This window comes from Hemitrygon akajei, chromosome 4 (genome assembly GCF_048418815.1).
Source record: "Hemitrygon akajei chromosome 4, sHemAka1.3, whole genome shotgun sequence".
NCBI classification, from domain to species: Eukaryota; Metazoa; Chordata; class Chondrichthyes; order Myliobatiformes; family Dasyatidae; genus Hemitrygon; species Hemitrygon akajei.
Genome location: NC_133127.1, coordinates 169,703,368 through 169,723,734, shown reverse-complemented (window position 1 = coordinate 169,723,734; position 20,367 = coordinate 169,703,368). Strand labels below are relative to the sequence as shown.

General features: G+C 45.0%; 1 protein-coding gene across 20 annotated transcripts in view; it reads left to right on the top strand.

The window, feature by feature from the left end:
• The window catches only part of LOC140726927 (WD repeat-containing protein 54-like), a 45,701-nt gene that overhangs the window by 19,234 nt on the left and 6,100 nt on the right, over positions 1-20,367 (top strand). For 10 of the 20 annotated variants that reach the window (XM_073043931.1, XM_073043937.1, XM_073043936.1 and 7 more), the window contains one exon: positions 10,482-15,124. The exons of 5 other annotated variants lie outside the window; for them this stretch is intronic. In XM_073043931.1, coding sequence (XP_072900032.1) covers positions 11,771-13,348 — 1,578 coding nt within the window. In that variant the 5' untranslated portion in view covers positions 10,482-11,770 and the 3' untranslated portion in view covers positions 13,349-15,124. Of the gene's footprint in view, positions 1-8,236; positions 8,347-10,481; positions 15,129-20,367 lie in introns of those variants that run through there. 5 more of the 20 variants (XR_012098758.1, XR_012098759.1, XM_073043933.1 and 2 more) reach the window with 5 other exon arrangements.

Below are 20,367 nucleotides of genomic sequence, written 5' to 3'. Positions count from 1 at the left end.
GCAGCAGGCCAGGCAGCAACTATAGGGAGAAGTACTGTTGACGTTTCAGGCCGAGATCCTTCGTTAGTCCTGACAAAAGGTCTTGGCCTGAAACGTCAACAGTGCTTCTCCCTATAGATGCTGCCTGGCCTGCTGCGTTCCACCAGCATTTTGTGTGAGTTGCTTGAATTTCCAGCATCTACAGATTTCCTCGTGTTTGCTCACAGTCATGAGTGTGTAGGGAGAGAGTGGGGGCTGCGGAAACAACCTTGTGGAGTGCCAGTGTTGAGGATAACTGTGCTGGAGGTGCTGCTGCTTATCCTTGCTGATGTTGGTCTGTTAGTCGAAAAGTCAAGGATCCAGTTGCAAAGGGAGGTGTAATCTGTTCTGGACAGACTTGACAGTACTTTGCCCTCTGTTGGTCTATTCTTTTATTTATTCATTTTATTTAGAAATACAGCACAGTAACAGACACTTGCAGCCCAACTAGCCTGTGGCGCCCAGTTACACCATGTGACTAATTACCCTACTAACCCATACATCTTTGGAAGGTGCGAGGAAACCAGAGCACCCAGAGGAATGGCACACAGAGAAGGTTCAAACTCCATACACAGAACAGCAGGAATTGAACCGGAGTTGATGGTTCTGCAATAGTGTTACACTAACTGTTACGCTACTGTGCAAACTCAATTCTTATAAAGCTAATCTGGGGAACCAGACTCATCCATGGCAATCTCCATCATGACAAAAGCCATGCTGACTATTCCTAATCATATTATACCTCTCCAAATGTTCATAAATCCTGCCTCTCAGGATCTTCTCCATCAGCTTACCAACCACTGAGGTAAGACTCACTGGTCTATAATTTCCTGGTCTATCTGTACTCTCTTTCTTAAATAAAGGAACAACATTCTCAACCCTCCAATCCTCTGGAACCTCTCCCGTCCCTATTGATGATGCAAAGATCATTGCCAGAGGCTCAGCAATCTCCTCCCTCGCCTCTCACAGTAGCCTGGGGTATATCTCATCCGGCCCCGGTGACTTATCCAACTGATGCTTTCCAAAAACTCCAGCACATCCTCTTTCTTAATATCTACATGCTCAAGCTTTTCAATCTGCTGCAAGTCATCACTATTATTACCAAGAGCCTTTTCCATAGTGAATACTGAAGTAAAGTATTCATTAAGTACCTCTACTATTTCCTCCGGTTCCATACACACTTTCCCACTGTCATATTTGATAGGTCCTATTCTTTCACGTCTTATCCTCCTGCTCTTCACATACATGTAGAATGCCTTGGGGTTTTCCTGCCCGCCAAGGCCCTCTCATGACCCCTTTTGGCTCTCCTAATTTCCTTCTTAAGCTCCTTCCTGTTAGCCTTATAATCTACTAGATCTCTAACATTACCTAGCTCTCTGAACCTTTTGTAAGCTTTTCTTTTCTTGACCATATTTATTACTGACTTTGTACACCATGGTTCCTGCACCCTACTATAACTTCCCTGTCTCATTGGAACGTACCTATGCAGAACTTCACACAAATATTCCCTGAATATTTGCCACATTTCTTCCATACTTTTCCTTGAGAACATCTGTTTCCAATTTAAACTTCCAATTTCCTGCCTGATAGCCTCATAATTCCCCTTACTCCAATTCAATGCTTTTCTAACTTGTTTGTTTCTATCTCTCTCCAATGCTATGGTAAAGGAGATAGAATTATGATCACTATCTCCAAAATGCTCTCCCACTGAGAGATCTGACACCTGACCAGGTTCATTTCCCAATACCAAATCAAGTATGGTCTCTCCTCTTGTAGGCTTATCTACATATTGTGTCAAGAAACCTTCCTGAACACACCTAACAAACCCCACCCCATCTAAACCCCTTGCTCTAGGGAGATGCCAATTACAATCTCCCATCACAACAACTCTGTTATTATTACGTCTTTCCAGGATCTGTTTCCCTATCTGCTCCTTGATATCCCTGTTACTATTGGGCAGCCTGTAAAAAAAACACCCAGTAAAGTTATTGACCCCTTCCTGTTCCGAATCTCCACCCACAGAGACTCCATAGACAATCCCTCCATGACGTTCACCTTTACTGCATTGGTGACACTATCGCTGATCAACAGTGCCATGCCCCCACCTCTTGCCTCCTTCCCCGTCCTTTCTGAAACATCTAAAACCTGGCACTCAAAGTAACCATTCCTGTCCCTGAGCCATCCAAGTCTCTGTAATGGCCACCACATCATATCTCCAAGTACTGATCCACGCTCTAAGCTCATCCGCTTTGTTCACAACACTCCTTGCGTTAATATAGACACATCTCAAACCTTCGGTCTGAGCGCGTCCCTTCTCTATCACCTGCCTATCCTCCCTCACACACTGTCTCCTATCTTTCTCTATTTGAGAGTCAGACGCCTCTTCCCCAGTCTCTTCAGTTTGGCACCTGGGAACATTTCTGTCACATACAAACCTTTGATTTCTGTCCACACAAGCAGTCCTCGCATGACCTTTATCCTCCTCCACCTCACTATCTGCTCTAACACTCTGGTTCCCCTCCCCCTGCAAATCTAGTTTAAAGCCCCCGGAGCAGCACTAGCAAACCTTCCCGCAAGGATGTTAGTCCCCTTCCAGTCCAGGTGCAACCCGTTCCATCGAAACAGGTCCTAACTTCCCTGGAACAAAGCCCAATTGTCCAGAAACATAAAGTCCTCCCTCCTGCACCTTCTCCTTAGTCACATATTTATCTGCATTATCTTCCTATTTCTAGCCTCACTATGACATGGCACAGGGAGCAACCCTGGAGGTCCTGTCCTTCAACTTTGCACCTAACTCCCTAAACTCTCTTTGCCGAACTTCCTCCTCCTTTCTATCCATATCATTGGTCCCTACATGGACTACAACATCCGGCAGCTCACCCTCCGTCCTGAGAATACCGAGAACTCGATCCAAGATAGAGCGGACTCTGGCGCTAGGAAGGTGTCAAGATACCCCAGGGAATTATAGACCAGTGTGTCTTACTTCAGTGGTGGGCAAGTTGTTGAAGTTCCTGAAAGGCGGGATTTCTGAGCATTTGGAGAGACATAATCTGATTAGGGATAGTCAACAGGGCTTTGTCAAGGGCAGGTGATGCCTTACAAGCCTGATTGGATTCTTTGAGAATGTAACAAAACACATTGATGGAGGTAGAGCAGTGAATGTAGTGTATATGGATTTCAGTAAGGCATTTGATAAGGTTCCCAATGCAAGGCTTATTCAGAAAGTAATGAGGCATGGGATCCAAGGAGACCTTACTTTGTGGATCCAGAACTGGCGAGCAAGAGATGAGCAGCTGCAGCAGGCAAACCTTCCATTGTCTTCTTGTTCCATTGTACTGTTGTGGTCACCGATTATGACCTCTCCGTTCCAAGCCAGATCGTTCTTCAGTAGTGGGCTCGGCACCCAGGCGAGGGTGGACACACACACAAACCCTCACTGGCCTGGTTTCACACACTGTGAGCCTCTGACCGATTCCTCGAATCGATCCTCCAAGCCCCCACCTTCCTGTGGGACACTCTTTCAGTGTCCAGTGGCGTGTCTGCCTGTATCTCATCAGATCGTCTTTTATCTCCCCTGCCGGGGTACCAGCCATCCATCAACTGACCATGTCCATCAAACTGGGCCACTCCCTGCTGTCTCAGCAGGCACCTGGCATCACTCTGCTGTGTCAGCAAGGATTCACACAAGCAGGCAGAGTCCTTGGAAGTAAAGTCAACAATCAGCGAAGAAGCCATAATTTTAAATCCTTGTGTCTCTCTCATTATCAGCATGTGCAGCATGGCGCCTCTCCCCCTCTTTATCTCTCTCTCTCGTTAGCAGCATAGCTCGGTGGGGGTCAACTCTGGACCCCATCTCCCCATGGTTTTCTCATCACACATAACAACACAAAAATTAGGGGTGTTGTGGATAGTCTGCAGGGTTGTCAGAGATTACAATGGGACATCGATAGGATGTAGAATTAGGCTGAGAAGTGGCAGATGGAGTTCAACTCAGATAAGTGTGAAGTGGTTCATTTTGTTCGGTCAAATTTGAAGACATAAGTAAGACCAAGGAGATGGTGGTGGACTTTAGGAGATCTAGGCCTCATATGGAGCCAGTGATCATTAATGGAGAATGTGTGGAGCAGGTTAAGACCTACAAGTATCTGGGAGTACAGTTAGACGAGAAGCTAGACTGGACTGCCAACACAGATGCCTTGTGCAGGAAGGCACAGAGTCGACTGTACTTCCTTAGAAGGTTGGCGTCATTCAATGTCTGTAGTGAGATGCTGAAGATGTTCTATAGGTCAGTTGTGGAGAGCGCCCTCTTCTTTGTGGTGGCGTGTTGGGGAGGAAGCATTAAGAAGAGGGACGCCTCACGTCTTAATAAGCTGGTAAGGAAGGCGGGCTCTGTCGTGGGCAAAGTACTGGAGAGTTTAACATCGGTAGCTGAGCGAAGGGCGCTGAGTAGGCTACGGTCAATTATGGAAAACTCTGAACATCCTCTACATAGCACCATCCAGAGACAGAGAAGCAGTTTTAGCGACAGGTTACTATCGATGCAATGCTCCTCAGACAGGATGAAGAGGTCAATACTCCCCAATGCCATTAGGCTTTACAATTCAACCGCCAGGACTTAAGAACTTTTTAAAAGCTATTATTAATGCTTTTTGAGATAGTGATTTAGATGCATATCATATTTTTTACTGAGTTAAGTATTGTATGTAATTAGTTTTGCTACAACAAGTGTATGGGACATTGGAAAAAAAGTTGAATTTCCCCATGGGGATGAATAAAGTATCTATCTATCTATCTATCTATCTATCTATCTAATGGTAAGACTCTTGACAGTGTGAGGGATCAGCTAGATCTTGGGTCCAAGTCCACAGAACACTCAAATCTGCTGGGCAGGTTGACAGTGTTGTTAAGCTTTCATTGACTGATGTACAAGAACACCTAGATCTCGTTGTACTTCCCCTTTTCCTAACTTAACTCCATTTAGATAGTAATCTGCCTTCCTGTTCTTGCCACCAAAGTAGATAACCTCACATTTATCCACATTAAACTGCATCTGCCATACATTTGCCCACTCACCCAACCTGTCCAAGTCACCCTGCATTCTCATAACATCCTCCTGACATTTCACACTGCCACCCAGCTTTGTGTCATCGGCAAATTTGCTAATGTTACTTTTAATCCCTTCATCTAAATCATTAATGTATATTGTAAACAGCTGCGGTCCCAGCACTGAACCTTGCGGTACCCCACTGGTCACAGTCTGCCATTCCGAAAGGGACCCATTAATCGCTACTCTTTGTTTCCTGTCAGCCAGCCAATTTTCAATCCATGTCAGTACTCTGCCCCCAATACCATGTGCTCTAATTTTGCCCACTAATCTCCTATGTGGGACTTGATCAAACGCTTTCTGGAAGTCCAGGTACACTACATCCACTGGCTCTCCCTTGTCCATTTTCATAGTTACATCCTCAAAAAACTCCAGAAGATTAGTCAAGCATGATTTTCCCTTCATAAATCTATGCTGACTCGGACTGATCCTTCTACTGCTATCCAAATGTGTCGTAATTTCCTCTTTTATAATTGACTCCAGCATCTTTTCCACCACTGACGTCAGGCTAACCGGTCTATAATTTCCTGTTTTCTCTCTCCCTCCTTTCTTGAAAAGTGGCACAACATTAGCCACCCTCCAATGAGCAGGAACTGTTCCTGAATCTATAGAACATTGGAAAATGATTACCAATGCATCCACAATTTCTAGAGCCACCTCTTTAAGTACCCTGGGATGCAGACCATCAGGTCCCGGGGACTTATCAGCCTTCAGACTCAACAGTCTATCCAACACCGTTTCTTGCCTAATATAAATTTCCTTCAGTTCATCCTTTACCCAAGTTCCTTTGGCCACTATTACATCTGGGAGATTGTTTGTGTCTTCCCTAGTGAAGACAGATCCAAAGTACCTGTTCAACTCATCTGCCATTTCCTTGTTCCCCATAATAAATTCACCCATTTCTGTCTTCAATGGCCCAATTTTGGTCTTAACTATTTTTTTGCTATTCACATACCTAAAGAAGCTTTTACTATCCTCCTTTATATTCTTGGCTAGTTTACCTTCGTACCTCATTTTTTCTTGGCGTATTGCCTTTTTTGTTATCTTCTGTTGCTCTTTAAAAGCTTCCCAGTCCTCTGGTTTCCCGCTCATCTTTGCTATGTTATACTTCTTCTCTTTTATTTTTATACTGCCCTTTACTTCCCTCGTCAGCCACGGCCGCTCCTTACTCCCCTTAGGATCTTTCTTCCTCTTCAGAATGAACTGATCCTGCACCTTCTGCATTATTCCCAGAAATACTTGCCATTGTTGTTCCACTGTCTTCCCTGCTAGGGTATTGTTCCATTGAACTTTGGCCAGCTCCTCCTTCATAGCTCCATAGTTCCCTTTGTTCAACTGTAATACTGACACATCCGATTTTTCCTTCTCCTTCTCAAATTGTAGGTTAAAACATATCATATTATGGTCACTACCTCCTAATGGTTCCTTTACCTCGAGGTCCCTGATCAAATCTGGTTCATTGCACGACACTAAATCTAGAATTGCCTTCTCCCTGGTAGGCTCCAGTACAAGCTGTTCTAAGAATCCATCTTGGAGGCACTCCACAAACTCCCTTTCTTGGGGTCCAGTACCATTCTGATTCTCCCAGTCTACCTGCATGTTGAAATCCCCCATGACAACTGTATCATTACCTTTGCGACATGCCAATTTTAACTCCTCATTCAACTTACACCCTACATCCAGACTGCTGTTTGGGGGCCTGTAGATAACTCCCATTAGGGTCTTCCTACCCTTAGAATTTCTCAGTTCTATCCAAACTGACTCTACATCCCTTGATTCTATGTCCCCCCTCGCAAGGGACTGAATATCATTCCTCACCAACAGAGCCACCCCACCCCACCCCCTCTGCCAGTCAGTCTGTCCTTTCGATAAGATGTATATCCTTGAATATTCATTTCCCAGGCCCTGTCCGCTTGAAGCCATGTCTCAGTTATTCCCACAATATCATACTTGCCAATTTCCAACTGAGCCTCAAGCTCATCTACTTTATTCCTTATACTTAGTGCATTCATATATAATACTTTTAATTCATTACTCCCCTCTCCTTTCATATCAATTCCTATTTCACTTGGCCATACTGTATGATCTCTTCTTGAGCTTTCTTCTCCATTGATTTTGCAAGAACAGCATCAGTAGTATATTTCTGGTGCTTTGTGGCATGCATTACAAGTATTCAGTTTCAATTTTATTGTCATCTGACTGTACATGTTTAACCAAATGAAACAATGTTCCTCTAGACCACAGTGCACCCACAAAAAATACAACACACAGAGCACATAATCCAAAGTATTACCATAATAAAATTTAACTCAAAGTGCGTGCGACACAGGCAGCCAGTAAACTTTACAGCAAACAGCATGCTGACCTAGTGACAAGGCCTTGGAGGTGACAGGATATTCAACAGTCTCACTGCCTGAGGGAAGGAGCTGTTACCCAGTCTGGCAATCCTAGTCCTTATGCTTCTGTACCTCCTTCCTGATGATAGTGGGTGAAGGAGATTGTGGGGTGGGTGGGGGGGATCCTCAACAATGCTTTGGGCTCTTCGTCTGCTCCTGGTAAATGTCACAAAAAGGGGGGAGGGTGACCCCGTTGATCCTCATGATGGTCTGTAGAGTCTTGAGATCTGATGCTGAGCTGTCCCCGTACCACACAATGATGCAGCCGGACAGGGCGCGCTCAATGATGCTCCTGTAGAAAGCTGTTAGAATGGGGGTGAGGAGCCCTGCGTGCCTCATTCTCCTCAAAAAGTGTAGGTGCTGCTGTGCTTTCATGATGTGAGGAAGCATTGTGGGTCCAGGTTAGATTGTTTATTATGTGTGCACCAAAACATTCTTTACTCTTTCCATAGCAGGGCCATTGATGTGCAATGGAGAGTGGTGGACCTATGCCTTCTTTGAGTCCACAGTCATCTCTTTAGTCTTGTCTATGTTGAGACTCCTGTTGTTGCTCTTACACCATTTGATAAGCCTCTCAATCTCCTCTCTACCATGGGTTATGATCTTCATTGATGTAAATTCAAAGGCTCAACCCTGTCCAGAATGCTGCTACAGAAAATCCGTTCGTATTCCCCCATATTCACCTTCTCAATTCCATCTCCACTGCCTATATTTTCAGGTATGTTGACCCCGTGATCAGTGGTGAACTGGAAGGATCAGTGCTGAGTCCATTACTGCTTGTTATATACTTTGATGGTCAAGAAATGAATGCAGGAGATACAATTTTGAGTAAGTTTGCAGATGACAAGAAAATTCAAGGTATTTATTAATAATGATAAGGTCATCCTAGGCTGCAGGATGGCAATGATCAGTCGACAAGATGGACAGAGCAATGATGGAATTCAGTCCAGTTGTGAGAGGAATTGCAGATACGAGACACAGCACTGGAGGAGTTCAGCAGGTCAGGCAGAGTCTATGGAGGGAAACGGACAGCTGATGTCTTGAGTCAAATGTCAACTCTCTTCTTTCCCCTGAGGAGAGGTGATGTACTTTGAGATGACGAAGAAGGGTAGAACATAATGAAAGCCAGGTCACTTGGGAGCATTGCAGAACGAAGGGAAATTGGGAGCAAGGATAGATAAAGTGGCAAAGAAAGCATAAAGTTTATTTCATTACCTGGGGCAGAGAATATAACAGCAGGGAAGATATGATACTTTATAGTATAGCTCTGGACATCACATTCTAGGAATGAGGTGATTGCAGTAGAAACATTGCAAAAGAGATTCATGAGAACGCTATCTGGGATGAAGAGTTTCTGTTGGGAGACAGGGTAGGCTGGGTGTGTTTTCACTGAACTGGAAAAGGCTGAAGGGGGAAGCGGTAAAAGAGAGTTACAACATTGCAAGGGGTATAGTTAGATAACAGGAAACATTTTCTCATTGCAGCGGTGTGTGTAACTAGAGATCATAGATTAAGGTGGGGGATTAGAAGTTTAGAGGAGATTTGAGTGTTTCTTCCATCCAGGGGTTGGAATATGGAATTCCACGCCTTAGTAGGTGATGGAGAAAGGTAGTTTTACAACATTTAATAAGCATCCAGAAGGGTGTTTGAATCACCAAGCCATAAAGGCTGCAGACTAAGCACAGGCAAATGGAATTAACATGTTGGTTAGCATAGATTGATGGGGCAAAGGGCCTTTTCCTGCACTCTGTGACTAAGAAACCCCAGTTTATGTGGCAGACGATCACCCCACAATCCTGTCTTCAATCCCACTCCTACCCTTCAAGATCCCGAACACAATTCCTCTGCGATCTTCACTCTCTGTGAAGGTAAATAGCCACACTATGATTATGATCTCATTCACCACAGAATACCTGAATCGGTCAAAATTTCCTCCAGTGCTCCACTTCAGCTGTTCCCAAAGATTGCAGGCGGCTAGTGGACCATGCTAATTGTACCGTTTAGCATGTCTCTGGCCCTGTGTTTTTGCTGCATCAACTTTGTACGTCATTTTCAGCACAACATTGCAACTGGCTTTTTTGTAAATACTCATTACTAAATCAACTGTACTTTGGTAGACGAGGGATGTGCTGTAAGATAAAAAGTTGCATTGGTTTATAATCTTGCTGCTAAAGGTTCAGTTTGCTACATCTATCCATTCTAGCATAGCACACTGGTACTAAAGAACTTGAAGGGTGAGCTGACTAAAGGCAAATCATCATATCCACAAGGATGTGGTGGTAATCACTTTTACTACTGCTGTTGTAAATCCATGCATATGCACAGGGTAGGTTGGTTAAGGTCAAATAGGCTTCTCTCCTGCTATGTTACCATTTACCTCATCTCCAATCCAGCACCTTCATGATGCAACAATCCTTGTGTTGCCTTTATGGCATTTGTTTAGTTTATTATATTTTTGCTTAGTAATTCGTTTGTTAGCATTTCTTAGTTAAAGTTAGGATTGTTTAAGTAAATTCGTTGTCTGTGATATATCGCGGCATGCGATGACGTCACATCCGGCTTCGCCGCGTCTTGTGGGAAAATACCGGTTTGGAGAAACGGGAAGGTGGGGGCTCACATGTGCGAGTCCAGCGCAAGAAAAGTTGTCTTCTACCCATTAGAAACACAGTGAAGCAACGCTGTAAGTTCACGAGATAATCGATATGTTGAATTAAAATGTTAACGCTGGTTCTGTTAAAAGTAACGACGGTCGATAAGGTTTATGTTTTCGTTAGTTAAAGAGTTGCAGATAGTTGTGTTGAAGTGTATTTAAAGCAGTCAATGGCGTAAGTAGATTCTGACTGTATGCTGCACTTTAATGTAATGTAGTTGTCGTAGTTTTACTTTTGCAAGTATTTACGATGTAAATGTGATATCAAGAAGGAAACAAATACTGTACAAATCTTGTATTGTTTTATCAACAGTTTTCACCATACGTTAATGTGGAAGAGTGAACAGTAAATGGTTAACCTTACTGCGACCTTGTTTTCATTGACTACGGTTTACCTCGTTGTTTAGTTCGGCGTTCTGTTACACCCGAGCGAGAACGCTACAGTGAAAAAGCGGCATTATCAGGTGTTTCAAGTGCTGCAATGACAACTCGATCCAGCATCAAGTCGTTGCCATCCAGCGACAGGGGCAGTAGGGCATCATCAAGTAAGGCCGCCCAAGCAAGAGCTAAAGCAGAATCCGCCAAGGTGGGAGTGCGCTACGCCAAACAAGAAGCAAAATTGAAAATGAAAGCGGCTGCCAGAGAAGCCGAAAACCAGAAGGAAAAGGCTGCCAGAGAAGCCGAAGACCAGAAGGAAGCAGCTGCCAGAGAAGCCGAAAACCAGAAGGAAGCAGCTGCCAGAGAAGCCGAAAACCAGTTGGAAAGGGCAAGGATAGCGGCAGAGTTAGAAGTGCTGACGCTAGAACGAGAAGGAGAGGCTGCCAGGGTGGAAGCAGATTACATAGAAGATGCTGAAGGAATGCATGATCTGGTTGACGTAAAATCTACTTCAGAAAGGATCAGATTGGAACGCACAAGCGTTCTCAAATAGACTGGAAGACTTGTTCTCCCTCTCCATGCTTATTTGATAACATCCCATGTCATGAGGAGTCTCAGAGAGGCCCGATTGCATCACATCCATCCGAGGAAGACAATTTACCCTTGCAACTCCGCGATGAATTCAAGAATGAAAGGGCTCATGACAAGTACTTCTCGACACCAAACTTACCAGATTTGGGGAGAAGAGAGGCAAAGACCGAATTCAGAACAGGAAATTCCATAACAGATGTACGCCCTCAGTCGTATACCTGCCGAAGTATTTCCCCAGCCCGCATGCCACTTGCAGTCGAACCCATGGCACGGTATTTAGCATGACGGGATCTCATCACTTCAGGACTATACCAGTTTGATGATAAACCTGAAAATTACCGTGCATGGTACTCCACATTCACCAACGCTATCGACGGAGTCCAGCTCAGAGCAACCCAAGAGTTGGTTCTTATGGCGAAATGGCTGGGAAAAGAATCATGCAAACAGGTGAGACACATACGTTCAGTGTACATCAACAAACCCGAGCTAGCCTTGAGCAAAGCATGGGAGAGACTTCGGGAGGGCTATGCGGCCCCCGAAATTATTGAAGCGGCGCTATACTGATGTCTGGAAAATTTTCCTAAGGTGTCAGCCAAGGACCACACTAAGTTAAGAGAGCTCGGAGATTTACTCATGGAGATTCAAGGCGCCAAAGAAGATGGCTACTCAACCGGTCTAGTATACCTAGATACTCCATCCGGGATTAGACAAATTGTGGACAAACTTCCATTTGGGCTGCAGGACAGGTGGGTGTCTGTTGCCTCAGAGTACAAGGAAGACCACAATGGTCGATTTCCTCCCTTCGAGTATTTCACTAGGTTCGTGTGCAAGGAGGCGAAGAAGCGAAACGACCCTAGCCTCATGGGTCCAGGAAGCAGTACAATTTACACCAAGCCAGATAAATCCTCTTCGAATAATTTCAACATTAATAAACCAGTCTCAGTGCTTAAGACTGAAGCCTTTACAACTAACAACGACCCTAGCAAGAATTGTCCATTGCATAACAAACCCCACCCCCTCAAAAAATGCAGAACGTTTAGGGAAAAACCCCTTGAAGAGAGGATGGCCCTTCTCAAGGAGAAAAGAATATGTTTTAAATGCTGTTCCTCGACCTCTCACTTTGCTAGAGAGTGCACGATCACCGTGAAGTGCCCGGAAAGTAATAGCACTAATCACGATGGGGCCATGCATCCCGACCCGTTACCGCAAACTGATAACGCTCCTTCACCCCCACAACAGGACGGCGGGGAGGGAGAGGCTCACTCCAGGACAACTGTTGTCAGCTCGAGCTGTACAGAAGTTTGCGGTCAAGCTCAGTCAAGCCGTTCTTGTTCAAAGATCTGCCTCATCAAGGTGTACCCTAAGGGAGCCAAAGACAAGGCCATCAAAGCCTACGTAATTCTGGACGATCAGAGCAATCGCTCGCTAGTCAGTCCAGAGTTCTTTAACTTCTTCGACATTGAGAGTAATCAGTTCCCATACTACCTTAGAACTTGTTCGGGCAGCGTGGAAACTTATGGAAGGAAGGCAGAAGGCTTCCAGATCGAGTCCCTGGATGGTAAAGTCGTCATCTGTCTCCCTCCACTCTTAGAGTGCAATGAAATTTTGAATAACCACACGGAGATCCCGACGCCAAGTGCGGTGTTACACCAGCCACATCTCCACCACATCGCCAAACACATCCCAGAACTGGATCCAAAAGCAGAAATACTCCTGCTATTAGGGAGAGATGTTCTCCGGGTACACAAAGTTAGGCAGCAGGTCAACGGACCACACAACGCCCCCTTTGCGCAACGCCTGGATCTGGGCTGGGTGGTGATAGGAGAGGTGTGCCCTGGCAATGTACACAAACCGACGGTTAGCACACTCAAGTCCAATGTGCTAGAGAGTGGCCGCCATTCAATTTTTCAACCCCGCACCAGTGTCACGTGTATTAAGGAAGCACGACAAGGCTTTAACAAACGTAAAGTAACTGACGAGACGCTGGGTCAGTCAGTCTTCGCTCAAACTGAGCATGATAATAAACTTGCTCCATCAGCTCAAGACGCCATTTTCTTAAAAACAAAGGACACCAAGGTCTTCAGAGACGAAGCAAATAATTGGGTCGCCCCACTACCTTTCAGAGAACCACGCCAGTGCTTGCCAAACAATAAAGAGCAGGCAGTCAAACGGTTCACGTCCTTGCAAAAAAAACCTGAAAAGGAAACCTGAGATGCAGCAACGCACCCGATTGACCCACGAGGTACTGTGCACACTAATGGCAGAGGTCACAGCCATTATAAATGCACGACCACTCCTACCTGTGTCTTTTGACCCGGAAAACCCCTTCATACTCTCGCCATCAATGCTTCTTACGCAGAAGGCAGGACTCCCCCCCTCCACCAGGGGACTTCTCTGATAAGGATTTGTACACAAAGCAATGGAGACAGGTCCAGGCTCTGGCAAATCGGTTCTGGTCTCGTTGGAGACAGGAATATCTACCTTTGTTGCAACCCAGACAAAAGTGGACAGAACCCTGCAGGAATCTTCAAGTTGGAGATTTAGTCCTGCTCAGGGACAAGCAAATTGCCCGCAACTGCTGGCCAATGGCCAGAATCACTGCCACATTCCCTAGTAGTGATGGACCTGTCAGGAAGGTCGAGTTGAAAACTACCGACCAAGGTGATGTGAAAATTTACCAAAGGCCAGCTACAGAAGTCATTCTACTTCTACCTAATGACTGATTTAGAGACTGAAGTTTTGTATTATGTTCATTGTGACCTTACGAAGGTCAAGCGGGGAGTGTGTTGCCTTTATGGCATTTGTTTAGTTTATAATATTTTTGCTTGGTAATTTGTTTGTTAGCATTTTTTAGTTAAAGTTAGGATTTTTTAAGTAAATTCGTTGTCTGTGATATATCGCGGCATGCGATGACGTCACATCCGGCTTTGCCGCGTCTTGTGGGAAAATACCGGTTTGGAGAAACGGGAAGGTGGGGGCTCACATGTGCGAGTCCAGCGCAAGAAAAGTTGTCTTCTACCCATTAGAAACACAGTGAAGCAACGCTGTAAGTTCACGAGATAATCGATATGTTGAATTAAAATGTTAACGCTGGTTCTGTTAAAAGTAACGACGGTCGATAAGGTTTATGTTTTCGTTAGTTAAAGAGTTGCGGATAGTTGTGTTGAAGTGTATTTAAAGCAGTCAATGGCGTAAGTAGATTCTGACTGTATGCTGCACTTTAATGTAATGTAGTTGTCGTAGTTTTACTTTTGCAAGTATTTACGATGTAAATGTGATATCAAGAAGGAAACAAATACTGTACAAATCTTGTATTGTTTTATCAACAGTTTTCACCATACGATAATGTGGAAGAGTGAACAGTAAATGGTTAATCTTACTGCGACCTTGTTTTCATTGACTACGGTTTACCTCGGTGTTTAGTTCGGCGTTCTGTTACACCCGAGCGAGAACGCTACAATCCTGGTTACTGACACACCTAATGTGCACTCTACATGCTTGTTGCTTCTGTTGAATAACAAAATAGCTCTGACTCATTAACCAACAGAGGGCAGTGGATAGAATTCAACAGGCCACCTTTCCCATGTGTGATCTGGTGAAACAAGACTTCATGCAAAAGCTTCAAATTTGAACACTCCCTTAGCCATATTTGTACAATTTCATATTCTAATCTTTTTGTCTTTAATCTTGCACTGTCACTATTGGTGGCTCAGATCAGCCAGTGCAACGGGGCCAACATTTCTAAAATTTGTGACAGGAATATCTAGGCTGCAGGGGTTCTCAACCTGAGGTCCATGGACCCATTGGCTAATGGTATGGGTCCATGGCAAAGAAAAGGTTGGAAGCCCCTGATCTAGGGTACTGGCCGAAAGACACAGTTCTGTGGCCTTGACTGCATCACGTCGCTGATTCTATCACAATTAGCAGTTTGGTTTACAGCAAGAAATTTAATGGGAATTTTAAAAAGTATTATAAGTTTGAGATAATACGTTGTGGGAGGGCAAACATTTGTGCAATGGTACAAAACTATAACCATTCAGAGGAATCCTTCGAAGTAGCAAAACCGGAAAGACAAGTTGGGATACCTGCCTTCCATAATTATAATTATGGGGAGAGTGTCTAGGCTAGGCTTGCTTTCATTGTAATATAACAGACAGACAGAAGTCCAGAATTTTATAAGATAGCCTGATTAACAGAAAGCACCCATTTCCCCTAACAAACAGGTCCATAACCAAGGGATGTATGCTTCAAATCTATCATCAAAGTTGTTGCTTGACTCAGTTGATTAATTTGTGATACAGGCCTAACTGCTGATAAAGTTTTGAATCTCAGTTGATACTTATGTACTTTAGTCATGTTCTAGGCTACAGCTGGCTAGTCTTTTTTCCTCTAAAAGGAAATTGTTTTGGTACAATTTGCTTGCTTGCTGAGCCATTTTAGTCTGAATCAGTGATATTTCATGTTGGACCAAGAGAATATTAATAACAATTCAGTTATATTATGGTCAATATTACTACTTTCTTTAGTCCAGATGTTCTGAATTTAAAATCACCAAATATGATTTTAGCTTAGACCTCTAATTTACTTCTAGTTTCAATAACTTAGCCTTTTGTACTACTTTCCCCCTAGAAGTTTTACTTTTAGTAAAACCATTGATAGTGCAGTGTAATGTAAGGGGTGGAAACATTTGCATTATTTACAACCACTGACATTGAGCTGGGGTTCACTTTAAGAGGCTGGTATGACATGATGACGTAACAACATGAAGTTTTTTTTACCTTTCTTTATGTTCTGTGCTTGGTGGACAATAAAGAAATTGTTATGGTTTCCCTTAAAGTTTAAAATGCCTCCACCGTTTTATTTATGAAAACCTACATTGTTGACCCTGTTGCTCTAGAGTTATTCAACATGTCGGCCAACACAGTCATTTTGAAACTGCCGGAGTTTTGGGAGTGAAATGCCATTGCTTGGTTTGTACAAGCAGAAGTCCAATTCGAACTGTGAGAAATCTCAGTGAACAACATCAGTTATTATTATGTAGTAGCGCCGCTCAGTAGTTCTGCAGTAGCAAGAGTGGTGAGTCTGTTTGAACACCTTCAGGAATGTGACAAATATCACACACTGAAGACTTAGCTAGTACAGACTACTGAACTATCGGGGTCTGAGCACACCAAACAGTTGCTCTCCTTGCCCGACCTCAGTGATGCTAGGCCTTCAGAGCTAATGGACCACGTGCTGTTGCTCCTAGGAAATCACTGTCCTTGTTTTATTTTTTAAAACTTTCTTTATGCAGAAAATGCTTGAGCAAGTTTGCATAGCCCTCAGTAATACACCTGTGAATGAATATAGAGAGCTTGCTAAAATGGCTGATAGTCTGCACTCAGCCAGGCAGAGATGGATAATTCCTCCTCCTTTCCCTGCCTCAATAAGTCCATTCAGCAGGGCCTCCAGCACACGCACACCTGCAGCCGTGAAACAGACAATGCCAGGTCTGTGTTTTTACCATGCTTGCTTTGGTATGAATGCCAGGAAGTGCCGGTGCATCGGGATATCAGTGAACATTTGAGTTCCAGCTGCCAGGATCATCGGCTGTTCATTACAGACACCCTTTCAGGGTGACGGTTCCTGTGTGGCAGCATGTGTGATCAGAAGGAAAAGAGCAATGAAAACTCACTGGAGGCCACCATTGGCAGCAGGATCCAGACTCACAGGACACAACGGGTGACGCTGTGCTTTAGTGGGCGTCGCTACACATTGGATTTCATCCTGGCTAAAGTGGCTAGACCTGTGCTCAGTGGAGATCTCCTGTGTGCCCAAGGACTGTTGGTTGATCTTAAGAATTGCCGGCTCGTGAATGTCAAGGACTTGGGTCGTTACCCTGCTCCCCCAGTAAGTTCCCCACAATGACTCTGTCAAGTGCAGGCACCAGCGCATGCGAGTTCACTCGATTGCTGGGCGAATTCCTGTATCTCACCAAGCCCACAGTCTGTACTCCAGTCCAGCCCACAGTCTGTACAAATATGGGGTCAAGAAGCTTGCCAATCCATGCCACGTGCGTAGACTGGACCCAGAAAAGCTGGCCACTGCAAAGGTTGAGTTTGCCAACATGGAAAGGCTTGGGATTGTATGCCCCTGGGCTTTGCCCCTCCACATGGTGGTTGTTGCCCATGTGGCAATTTCCACCACTTTAACAAGGTTACCACCTTTGATCGTTACCCCGTCCCACATATCCAAGACTTTTCAGCACGTTTAGCCAGAAAGCTAATTCTTTTCCGAAGTCGATTTAGTTAAGGGCTATCTGTGTGCTCGGAGGATATTCACAAAATTACCGTGATAACTCCATTTAGCTTCTGATTTTCTGCGCATGCCGTTTGGACTGAAAAATGCAGCAGAGGCTTTCCAATGGCTGATGGACTCTGTATTAAACGACTTAAGATTTTGTTTACCTGGATGACCTACTTGGTGTTAGTGCATCCAAATCTGAACACATATCTCATCTCCGCACACTTTTCAAACACTCAAACCAGGTTGATTACTAATCCTGCTAAGTGCCAGTTTGGATTTTCAATCAACTTTCGTAACCGTTGCATCTCTGCAGAATGTATGAACTGCTCCCATTAAAAGCCAGTGTAATTATGGATTTCCCACTGCCCCACACTATTGAAAATCTACAGGAGTTTTTAAGTGTGGTGAATTTGTATCACAGCTTCATTCTACGAGTTGCTGAACTTACACTCCCCTGTATCGTGCCCTTAAAGGCAATGTCCCAATAGCGTGCTTGACTGGTTAGTGGACATGACCAGACCAAACTAGCTCTTTCCAAAGGGACCCTACTGTTGTATCCACTCCCCCATGCACCTACAGCCATTACTACTGACGCTTCAGACTATACTGTCCGTGAGCTGTTGGTCAGAGACGTGTCAAAGCCACGTCTTCTTCAACTGGTAGCACCAGTCCTCCCTCCCACAAAGGGAAAAGCAGCACGTTTGACTGTGAACTTCTTGCTCTCTATCTGGCTGTCTGCCATTTTTGTTTTTTCTAGAGGGTTGCCATTTCACAGCATTCGTTGACCACAAACTCCTTGTGCATGCAAAGGCCAAAATATCAAACCATGGTAGCAATGCCACCTAGCCTACATATCTGAGTTCATGACTGACATACAACACATCAAGGGGGAAAGAAAGTGCCCATGGCTGATTGTCTCTCACGGCCAGCCATTGAGGCCATACACATAGGGGTTGGCTATGCCAGCATGGCAGCCGACTAGACTACTGACCCAGAGGGCCAAGCTTATCAAAGAGCAGTCATGGGCTTGCAGTTGTCTGACATCAAGTTCAGAAAAGCTGGGATTTCTCTCCTGTGTGAGGTCTCAACTAGTCGCCCTTGCCCCATAATGCCTGCAAATTGGATGTGGACTGTTCTTAAACCTCTCAGATCCAGGCCATAAGGCCTCACAGAAACTGACTGTGCTGAAGTTTGTGTGGCATAGCCTCAGAAAGGACGTGTGTGATTGGAGTGGAGCCTGTGTTGAGTGTCAGTGGGTGAAAATTAACCTTCACGGTTGGGCACCATTGACACCTTCTGAGATCCCCGAGCAAGTGTTAACATGTCAACGTGGACCTGGTTGGTCCTCTTCCCCCTCCCGCGGTTTCATGCACCTCTTTACCACGGTAGACCACATCACCAGGTGGCCAAAGGTTGTCCCTCTAGCATTGACAATGGTGCAGATGTGGCTTGGGTGTTCATCAGCATCTGTGTTGCTCGGTTTGGCATGCTATCTGACTGCTGACCCCAATTCATATCTGACCCCTGGGCTGTGATGGCCCAGCACCTCAGTGTTCGGCCACGTCACACGTCTAATGGTTTCACCGCTATGAGGGCTTCCCGGACAAAGGAGTGTTAGAGCACGATCGTCTCCCATGGGTCCTGCTGGGGCTCAGAACTGCTCCGAGAGGACCTGCAGAATCCACGGCTGAGTTGGTGTAGGGCAGCTGTTACGAGTGTCAGGTGATTTTATATGGTTGGCCTCTCAACAGTGTTCTGCCCTCCTCAGTAAACTCAATTCCTACCTCCCATCATGGTGTACAGCACTCCAGGGTTCCTGTTGACGTACACTCCACCGCATTCGTTTTGTCCATCATGATGCACATCAACACATGAAGGCATGTGGTGAAAGCTGCTAATGCACAGGCTGATCAAGCAGGACCACCACCAGGTTGGCCCGGGACAGAGGACTTCGGCGAGCTGCAGTCGGCAGCCTATGCCCCTGAAGGGGTGACAGGCTAAACTATTGTCCAGATATTGTAAGAATCTGCATTTGCATAGTAGCTTTGAATTTAGAGTATGCTTCAAATAACGAATTAGTTTTTAAGATCAGTTACAACTAAACACATTAATGAAAGTACAGCAGTAGATGTAGTGTATATGGATTTCAGCAAGGCATTTGATAAGGTACCCTATGCAAGGCTTATTGAGAAAGTAAGGAGGCTGGGATCCAAGAGGACCTTGCTTTGTGGATCCAGAATTGGCTTAATCACAGAAGGCAAAGAGTGGCTGTAGACAGATCATATTCTGCATGGAGGCTGGTGACCAGTGTTGTGCCTCAGGGATCTGTTCTGGGACCCCTACTCTTTGTGATTTTTATAAATGACCTGGATGAGGAAGTGGAGGAATGGGTTAGTAAATTTGCTGATGACACAAAGTTTGGGGGTGTTGTGGATAGTGTGGAGGGTGGTCAGAGGTTAAAGCGGGACATTGATAGGATGCAAAACTGGGCCGAGAAGTGCCAGATGGAGTTCAACCCAGATAAGTGTGAGGCGGTTCATTTTGGTAGGTCAAATCTGATGGCAGAATATACCATTAATGGTTAGACTCTTGGCAGTGTGAAGGATCAGAGGGATCTTGGGGTTTGAGTCCATAGGACACTCAAAGCTGCTGTGCAAAAGTTGACTCTGTGGTTCAGAAGGCATACGGTGCATTGGCCTTCATCAATCATGGGATTGAGTTCAAGAGCCAAAAGAGGTAACATAACAGCTATATAGGATCCTGGCCAGACCCCACTTGGAGTACTGTGCTCAGTTCTGGCCACCTCACTACAGGAAGGACATGGAAACTATAGAAAGGGTGCAGAGGAGATTTACAAGGATGTTGCCTGGACTGGGGAGCATGCTTATGAGAATAGGTTGACTGAACTCAGCCTTTTCTCCTTGGAGTGATGGAGGATGAGAGGT